This window comes from Myodes glareolus, chromosome 14, assembly GCF_982192425.1.
Source record: "Myodes glareolus chromosome 14, mMyoGla1.1, whole genome shotgun sequence".
NCBI lineage: Eukaryota > Metazoa > Chordata > Mammalia > Rodentia > Cricetidae > Myodes > Myodes glareolus.
Genome location: NC_142039.1, coordinates 39,835,257 through 39,844,854, shown reverse-complemented (window position 1 = coordinate 39,844,854; position 9,598 = coordinate 39,835,257). Strand labels below are relative to the sequence as shown.

At 45.3% G+C, this 9,598-nt stretch overlaps 4 protein-coding genes across 4 annotated transcripts; 1 reads left to right on the top strand and 3 right to left on the bottom strand.

The window, feature by feature from the left end:
• Positions 1–631: 631 nt before the first annotated feature.
• On the bottom strand, positions 632–2,839 carry LOC148119808 (histone H2B type 1-M-like). Its single transcript, XM_087896450.1, has 2 exons — positions 2,390–2,839; positions 632–867 (listed from the first exon to the last, which is right to left on the bottom strand). Exons 1-2 carry the CDS (start codon positions 2,764–2,766, stop codon positions 810–812), a joined length of 435 nt encoding a protein of 144 aa, XP_087752576.1. The 5' UTR covers positions 2,767–2,839; the 3' UTR covers positions 632–809.
• A 203-nt stretch (positions 2,840–3,042) lies between these two features.
• Positions 3,043–4,372, top strand: LOC125417457 (histone H2A type 1-H-like). Its single transcript, XM_048461038.3, has one exon. The coding sequence runs from the start codon at positions 3,056–3,058 to the stop codon at positions 3,443–3,445; it is 390 nt and encodes a 129-aa protein (XP_048316995.1). The 5' UTR covers positions 3,043–3,055; the 3' UTR covers positions 3,446–4,372.
• A 2,973-nt stretch (positions 4,373–7,345) lies between these two features.
• LOC125417454 (histone H3.1) lies at positions 7,346–8,804 on the bottom strand. Its single transcript, XM_087896449.1, has one exon. It carries the CDS (start codon positions 8,230–8,232, stop codon positions 7,681–7,683), a length of 552 nt encoding a protein of 183 aa, XP_087752575.1. The 5' UTR covers positions 8,233–8,804; the 3' UTR covers positions 7,346–7,680.
• Positions 8,805–8,998: 194 nt separating this feature from the next.
• Positions 8,999–9,467, bottom strand: LOC125417456 (histone H2A type 1-E-like). Its single transcript, XM_048461036.3, has one exon. It carries the CDS (start codon positions 9,437–9,439, stop codon positions 9,044–9,046), a length of 396 nt encoding a protein of 131 aa, XP_048316993.1. The 5' UTR covers positions 9,440–9,467; the 3' UTR covers positions 8,999–9,043.
• Between the last annotated feature and the right edge of the window lie 131 nt (positions 9,468–9,598).

Genomic DNA, 9,598 nt, shown 5'->3' with positions numbered 1-9,598 from the left:
CCTGCCTCAAAGGGGAAAACAAACAAACAAAACAACAAAAACCTAGGACTTCAGTTCTTCAGTTATGGGAAGCTTAGTAGTGGACGACAAAGCCCCAACAGGAAACTCCAGCCGCCTGCAGCTTCCCCAGTTGGTTCCTGCTATATCCTGTAAGCATCTGATTTGATGGTATTATCTCTTCCGCTGCTCTTTGCTTTCACATTACAGGAAGAGCCCCTTCTGCCAAGGACTCCATGAGATCCAGCTGACGGCTTCCTCAGCTGATGGCTGCCGGATGTTTTGAGGTCCGTTTTGTTGAGGTTTTACTGTTTATCTGCTGCATCTCTCATTATTTTTATTTAGTTGCTTTTGACTTGTTATATATTTAGTAAACCAACTCGAGTTCTAATTATCACAGAACATTCTCTGGACTGTAATGAATGTCAGAGTTTACCCTCTTGCAGGAATTCAGGCTGAAACTCTACCTCTGAGTGTGTGTCTGGGCCTGGTGGACAAGCCTCCAGTCACAGCATGTAGCAGGCTGAGATAGGAGGACTCAAGTTCCAAGCAAGTCTGGCTATAAAGCAAACTCTCACTCTTTAAAACAAAATAAAACAAAAAACAAACAAAACAAAACAAAAAAACACGAGTAAACAAATCAATGAAAGAAATTTTATTGAAATTTGACAGAATTTGAGGTATTTCACTTTACAGTGTAGTAGAGATTTTCTTTTCAGGGACGGTACGATTATTTTGGAGAACAGTTCACAGCTCAGTCTTTGCAGTCAAACAAGACAGGATAGTAGCTGCGACTTCTGTGTAGTCCATCCTCATTTAATTTCCTCAACTTTAAAAGAAGGAAGACAATAAAATTTGTTCCACAGGATACTATAGAGATTAGAGATAATAAACAAATGGTTAGACAGGCATATTAACATCTGACTATACCATAGCTAAAATTCACTGATGTTTGGGCTGCCTAGTTTTTGCCTACTTGACACAAGCTAGAGTCATATGATGAAAGAGGGACCCTCAGTTGGAAAGAATATCTTCCCCTTCCTTCTTCTTCTTCTTCTTCTTCTTTTTTTCTTTTTGGTTTTTCGAGACAGGGTTTCTCTGAAGCTTTGGACTTTGCCCTGGAACTAGCTCTTGTAGACCAGGCTGGCCTCGAACTCATAGAGATTCACCTGCCTCTGACTCCCGAGTGCTTGGATTGAAGGCGTGCGCCACCACCTGGCTGAAGAGAATACCTTTATCGGATTGCCCTGTACATAATTCTGATCGATGTGATTGAACTAAGTTTACAGGGAGCAGTGCCATCCCTGGCTGAGGTGGTCCTGGGAGGTAGGAGAAAAACTTTGAATATGAATGAATCTGGTTTCTGCATCTGCTAATGCTTGAGTTCCTGCCCTGACTTTCTTCAGTGGACTAAATCAGGAAGGACTTGTAAGTCAAATAAAGCCTTTCCTCCTCAGCTTGTTCTTGGACATGGTGTTTACAACAGCAACACAAAACTACGACAATATCCTATTACCTACATTTAGGTGATTACCATCCCATTGCACTTTCTATGCCACTAAGAGAATTTAGAAATAACTTTCCTTTTCTAGAGATTTCTATTATAGTTGAATGAACTTTTACCTAGTATTTTATGATTAAGAAACAAAAATTCTTTGTAAGCAGAATCCCAAAACTATATAAAAATATAAATCACATTAAGACTCACTGAGGTTTTCTCCTTTAAATTCCTTTTTGAAACATCACACTAATACATTCTTATATACATAGTTAAAAATCAACAGAAGACAATTTTTAAAATCAACAAGAGACCTAAGGTTACCAGGCAGACTGATAGAAAAAAACCGGATGTAAAACAACACTTGGTTGTATAGGCCTATAACCCCAATTAGCCAAAAAGTTAAGGCCCAAAGATGCAAAATTTGAGGCAAGTTAGGTGTTCAGGGTGAAATCAAAGCCAAGGAGACCAGGTGCCTAGAATATAAAGTGAAATCCTCAGTAAGGCGTGGCCAAGTTATGGTGCCACAAGAACAAGGGCAAAGTAACACAATCCTGTTGTCAAACTTGTTAAAGATGGAACCAAATTACGATTGAAAAATCTCAAGGGCATACTTAAAATATCTAGTAGGGGCCAAGATAAGCAGCTCAAGGATCTGGAGGGCTTGTGGGATTTTGGGTTCCAATACTAAACACAAGTCTTATACAGCCATTCCAGTATAAACATTTGGGTGGCCACATATTGCTACTGGCACAGGGAGGCGAAGATTGCATCGCCAAATAGCTATACAGGAAATGGAGGAGAGAAGGAACGTCGTGTAACAGCTATTTTATACGAAGTCGTGAGGGGCTCTGAAAAGAGCCTTTGGGTTAAGAGCGAGATGGGCGCGCTCACTTGGAGCTGGTGTACTTGGTGACGGCCTTGGTGCCCTCGGACACGGCGTGCTTGGCCAGCTCCCCGGGCAGCAGCAGGCGCACGGCCGTCTGGATCTCCCGGGACGTGATGGTCGAGCGCTTGTTGTAGTGCGCCAGGCGCGACGCCTCGCCAGCAATGCGCTCGAAGATGTCGTTGACGAACGAGTTCATGATGCCCATGGCCTTGGAGGAAATGCCGGTGTCGGGATGGACCTGTTTCAGCACCTTGTACACGTACACCGAGTAGCTCTCCTTGCGGCTGCGCTTGCGCTTCTTGCCGTCCTTCTTCTGCGCCTTGGTCACGGCTTTCTTGGAGCCCTTCTTCGGGGCGGGCGCCGACTTCGTTGGCTCAGGCATGGTAAATTACTCAACAACGTCAATTAACAACGCCTACAGCCAAGCGAACGCACTCCTTATATAGATTTCCATATGCAAATAAGGTGAAAATTTAGACGCGATTCTATTGGTTAGTTGATGTTCGTTTTGTCCAATCACAATACACATTTCCAAACCGGTACTTCTATTGGTTAACATGAAAATACACTTCTAACCAATACCACGTCTTCTTTTTTAGCGCCACCGTGTAAATATAAAGATTGACCTGCTCTCCCAGTTTAGTAGGTAAATTATAGACCTTTAGTTCACAATGTCTGGACGTGGCAAACAGGGCGGGAAGGCTCGCGCCAAGGCCAAGACCCGCTCCTCCCGGGCCGGCCTACAGTTCCCCGTGGGCCGCGTGCACCGTCTCCTCCGCAAGGGCAACTACGCGGAGCGGGTGGGCGCCGGCGCCCCGGTGTACCTGGCGGCCGTGCTGGAGTACCTGACGGCCGAGATCCTGGAACTGGCTGGCAACGCGGCCCGTGACAACAAGAAGACGCGCATCATCCCGCGCCACCTGCAGCTGGCCATCCGCAACGACGAGGAGCTCAACAAGCTGCTGGGCCGCGTGACCATCGCGCAGGGCGGCGTCCTGCCCAACATCCAGGCGGTGCTACTGCCCAAGAAGACCGAGAGCAGCCACCACAAGGCCAAGTAAACGGTATCATTTTCGGAAAGCTCTTAGAAACAAAGGCTCTTTTCAGAGCCCCATTCTGTATTCAAAAGAAGAGTGACACTTGGATCTGTGCTTATTCCATTAAGTCTTACTTTAATTTTGTTCTGTTGAGTTACTAAAGTTATCTGGAACCCAACGGAGAACTTGGCTCTACCTCAGTTTTGTTCAAGTTCAGATTATAGGCCTACATGACAAATGCCTTGTTAAAATTAGTTATTTTGGGTCATAAACTATTCCAAATGGAACACTGATTAGGTTTCCGTGTGGTTCCAGTGTAGAGTTCCTGGAAGGTGGAACTCTGTAGAAGGTGGCCGCAGCACTTTGTGTTTTATTGCTTTGTGCCTGGAGCATCACATCTAAGGAACAAGTTTTCTGCAGTCTCCAGTTTTGTATGAATAAAGTTCAGTTAGTGACCTAGTCCAGAGCCAGGAAGTCTTCGTTGCACTTAATAGTTGAGTTCAATCCCATGAGCCCACATGGAAGGAGAGAGAATCAAGCCCCATAAGTTTGCCTTCTGGCTTTCACATGTGCACGCCCCACCCAGTTGTAACTAAGAATAGATACATATTTTTAAAGAAACTAAGCAGTATTAGCTTAGCTGTTTTTGACTTAATCTTTGATACCTCTGTCTCTGTTTATGACTCAGCTTGGAAATAAAATGGAGATGGAGTTACAGGTAGGGAGAGGTTGACCATCTATTAACATGTCCATTGAGAACACAACTTAAATTTTCTATAGTGATCAGTATTCATATACATGATTCTGCTACTGTAACACCGAAATTAAATTTCACAAGCCAGGTACAGGTATGGGTGGTCCGTACCTGTAAATAACATTGTTGCTGTTTGAGGCATTGGGACAGCTGAGTTGGAAGAAGCCAAGTACCGAGGAAGTAGGATTGCTATATGTGGTGGGTCTATAAATTAATAAAAGTTTAGAAAATAAAATGTTTCTAGCTTTATTTTCCTGTTATGAATATTTGCAGTTAACCACTGTACTTTGCTGTCTTACAATATTGGCTCATCTCATAAACTGTTAGGAACATTGCTTTGCCGGGGTGTCCCACATCTCTAAACCCAGTGTTCAGGAGGCAGACACAGGGAGAGCTCTTGAGTTCCTGGCCAGCCAGGAGACCCCATCTCAAAAACAAAAATTCATTTGCTATAATCAAACGAGTTAAGTGTTTATATACTGAACACACACACACACACACACACACACACACACACACACACACACACACACAGATGGCCAGGGATGGTTCCTAAATGAGACTACGGTAATAATGATGATATTGAATGTGCCATCCCAACCACAGAAGTACTAAAACTAATAAGCAGACAACCCGTTTTCAGGAAGCTTAATTTCTCCTGGAAAGCCAAAGGCCATTTGGGGAACTGTGGGGTCAAATACCCTTGATGCAGTCTATATTAGCATACAGGAAATCTGGATAATGGAAAGAAAATTTATATTTATATCATGTAACAGTTACGTTGTCTCAAGAAGCTCAAGGAGAGTGACTGTTATTTTACCTACTTAAATTCTAACTATTCATTCAGAACCAATTCCCCTCACCCATAGATATAGTGTCTGAGCTACAGAAACCATCTAGGGAGGAGAAATCCAGAAGTGAGTAAACAGCATAAGAAGGGTGAAGAAGTGTGCAGACGTAGGGGAACAGGAGCATGGTGCTTTTAAAGAATAAAAATCTACAGAGGGTAACATCTGCTCAGGAGATTAAAGGAGATGATTATTGAGGGGTACTATGTGGATCCAGCAGAGAATGCCCATAAGCGCAGATTCATGCCTGAGAGGAACAAGCAAATTAGGAAGTTTGATATTGACAATAAGGCAAAAGTTCCAAGAGATACCCCTCTCCTTTGGTTTTAAATATGTTTGCTATACTACTGAATTCCAGATCTTTATGTCTGTGGGAGACTTAACCCCTCTATGTTACCTTTCTGCTAACTCCAAGATTTCTTCTAGGAAAACAAAAAACAAAAATAAAACTAAACACATATCCTAGATCTATTACTCAACAATTCAATTCTTTACGTGTCCTTGTCTTGATAAAGAACATTAATGTCTACCCACTAGGACATGCCAAAACTATGTCCCATCTGTCACCTAGTATTCACTTTTATATGCCATTACAAAAGCAAAAAGACATTCTTATGAGGTGTGCTTGAGTTTTTAAAGTTTATTTAGAGGATGATCTGACCACACTACCATGATAGCCACCACATGGAATATTGTCAGAAACAAAATAAAACGTATACGTAGGCATATCTTATCACTGCCCCTGAAAGAACATTCCATGGAATTCTACCCGAAAAGCTAAAACTGTGAAATGTATACTGAGTATTGATCAGTGCAAGCCTGAAACAAAAAAACCAACAAAATCCCGTGTGAGGCCGTCTAGAGTTTGTAATATAGCATAGTGTTACTCTAAAAGGAAAGAGTGTCCAGATTGCTGTCCAGTCGACAAGTGGCTCAGCCTGGATGCAAAGACAAACGTTTCATCTGTAGTGAGGGCCATTCTGTGTTTGTGTGTGGTGTGTATGGTAATGTGTGTGCACGGAATGCAGGTGTGTGGCCAGGGGTTGACTCTGGCTTGAGCGCTTCTTGTGACCTTCAGTTGAGGTCTCCCAATCTGATCCAGAGCTGAGGGACTCAGTAGTTAAGTTAGTCAATTTTTCTCTGCCTCCCCCTCCCTTGTACTGGAGTTACAGGCAGGCACATGATCGCCAGGGACCAGAACTCCTTCTCTCTCTTGCACAGTGCTATTTTTTCCAGTGAGCCTCCTGACAAGCTGAGGCAGGAATGCTATTAGGTCACTTGGCCAGGAGAAGCTGAACGCTTTGAGGAAAAGGAAAATGAATGTGAGAAAGATACATGCACCCAGAAACTCAAGGACGGCCCTCACAGGCCACGGGAAGCTGGTTTAAGTACTTCGGCTGATCACAAGTTTTGCATCTTCCATCTGGTTTTCTTGCTGCTTCTCCACCCACTCATCCATTTATCCGAGGATTCTTAACGCATTTCCAGGACTATCCAAACCAATACAAATTCCCTTCATGGGAGTGGAGAGACGGCTGAGCGACTAAAGCGACTTGTAGCTCTTCCAGAAAGACCTCAGATTCCCAAGACCACATGGTGGCTCACGTAAATAAGGGTGCGAGGAAATGCTAAAGGAGACCCTAGACTCAAACAGTATGTAAAAGCTAAGTGTTTATTTATTGATTAATTAATATGCAGGTTGTTGACCTATACAAAATGGCGACGACCCCGAGAGGACTATGTAAGTTCCTTAAAAGTTTCAAGAAGTTAGGTCATCTCACATATAATTGGTTAAGCAAACAGCAGGTACATTAGTATACTTTTAATTGGCTGAAACTGTTATCCATTTTTGGACATATTTGCACAAGTTTGGGCAAGTTCGGACTTTGAGTCAGGGGGGCTGCAGGACTTGCCCTTGAGACATTGAGGCTGACCTGACTTAGGCCTGTGTTTTCTCTTGTCCCTGGGAGTAAGGGTATTGCGGATAAGTGGCCCATCTTGGAAGACACCTGTTTTGCCTTTCTCAAAGAGACACCTGAACTCAGTTGAGAGTGGGAGAGTTTAACCCTTCACTCCCAACCCTCTAGAACACTAGTTGCAGGGGACCCTATCCCCTGGTCTGGCCTGAGAGCATCAGGTACACAAGTCGTGCAAACATGTAAAGATTAATCACCTCACTTTTTGAGCACATCTGCTGCTACTTGCAAATTCGTAAAAGCGGACACTATGAAATTATAATCGGGGAAGAGCGACGGTGTTGCAGACTGTTATCGAAGCTTAAGCTGTAAATATACCGAAAAAGATGGCTTTGGACTGGCTTCAATGGCTACGTCAGGATATAGAAACTGACCAAATACACTTAGGAACAAGTAAGCCCAACACTCTTTAATTTTAACCCAAACGTATTTATTCTGGAGTAGCTCGCTAAACACAGGAAGGTACCATTAACTTAGGGAGTTTGAAAACCAAACCTGGCACTTATTAAATACATGCCTCAGGAAACAAACCGGTCAGAAATATACTAAGGAAGTGAGCTAGTGTCTTCCTAAGGGTAAAATTCTAAAATGGCAAGGCCCAAACAGAAGCAAACAGCTCCTTCCGTGCAGATTTGGGTGGCTCTGAAAAGAGCCTTTGAAAAAAACACTGCAGAGACCAACTTAAGCCCTCTCCCCGCGGATGCGGCGGGCCAGCTGGATGTCCTTGGGCATGATGGTGACGCGCTTGGCGTGGATGGCGCACAGGTTGGTGTCCTCAAACAGACCCACCAGGTAGGCCTCGCAAGCCTCCTGCAGCGCCATGACGGCCGAGCTCTGGAAACGCAGGTCGGTCTTGAAGTCCTGCGCGATCTCGCGCACCAGCCGCTGGAACGGCAGCTTGCGGATCAGCAGCTCGGTGGACTTCTGGTAGCGCCGGATCTCGCGCAGCGCCACGGTGCCGGGCCGGTAGCGGTGGGGCTTCTTCACGCCGCCGGTGGCCGGCGCGCTCTTGCGAGCAGCCTTGGTGGCCAGCTGCTTGCGCGGGGCCTTGCCGCCGGTGGACTTGCGAGCGGTCTGCTTAGTACGAGCCATTACTACTAGCTTAAGTTCACAAAGGAAACTCTGAGCCTGGAAGAAGCGCGACCAAAATTTATACGGAGGAGCGGATTCTGATTGGTCCAAATGGCTGCAGGAACAACTTAATTGGCTGTTGACTCCTTTTGTTTTCTGCATAATTTGTGTTTTTTGAGCAATAGTGTGGAATTTTCGCTAAAAGACAACCCGACGGCCTTCATCGGAAATCAATTAATTCTTCTTAAAGCGTTTATTTTAAAGCCTTCTTTCTGTTTCAGATTATACGAAAAGATAACGTATCAGGTAGTGACTTTTAAAAGCGGTTTTAAATGATTAGCAATTTGGGCCCTACAATTCGTGAATTTTAATTTGCACAGAGCAAAGAAGGCGGGAAATGGAAAAGTGTTTAACCGTGGCATCACCAAATTACTTGACATTCTTAGTTGGTTTTGATATTAGCAAATGGCGGCTGATTTCTCAGTCATGCTTACAAATCAACATTCAAGTGAGGACTGTACTCAGTGACTAGTTATTTCCCAGTAAATATGAAGGTCTCGAAGTGTCGAGTTGAACATTCAGTGACCAAAGTGTCTGTCTTAACCTCTAGAAAATTCAGGAGGTAATAAGATTTTGACTTAATGTAGCGGAACATACAGGACCAGTGATTTGAGCAAACGGTGGGGCAACAGTTGTTTCTTGGGGGGGGGGGGAGGGGTCGAGAGGGTTTCGCTGTAGCTTTTGGAGCCAGTCCTGGAACTAGCTCTTTCAGATCAGGCTGGCCTCAAACTCATAGATCCGCCTGTCTCCCGAGTGCTGGGATTAAAGGCGTACGCCACCACCGCCCGGCTAGAACAAATCTCATAATGCCCTACCAGCCATTATTCTTTCCGTAATGGTCAGTTCTTTTAGAGAAAGGGTGAGTGGCTCTGAAAAGAGCCTTTGGCATAGCTAAAAGGTTGTTTTAAACGACTTATTTTCCCTTGGCTTTGTGGTGGCTGCTCTCGGTCTTCTTGGGCAGCAGCACCGCCTGGATGTTGGGCAGGACGCCGCCCTGCGCGATGGTCACGCGGCCCAGCAGCTTGTTGAGCTCCTCGTCGTTGCGGATGGCCAGCTGCAGGTGGCGCGGGATGATGCGCGTCTTCTTATTGTCGCGGGCCGCGTTGCCAGCCAGCTCCAGGATCTCAGCCGTCAGGTACTCCAGCACGGCCGCCAGGTACACCGGGGCGCCGGCGCCCACCCGCTCCGCGTAGTTGCCCTTGCGGAGGAGACGGTGCACGCGGCCCACGGGGAACTGCAGGCCGGCCCGGGAGGAGCGGGTCTTGGCCTTGGCGCGAGCCTTGCCACCCTGCTTGCCGCGTCCAGACATGATACAATCCTAGCTGGATAAAAGTATAGCTGCAAAAAAGCAACACTGGCCCTTTTTATAGTTACCGTAGGGCGCGAAAACGGAGCAATTTCATTGGTTGCACATAAACACCAACGGCACCGTGGTTTTTAAAAACTTCTTTCTTTGATTGGACAGTTT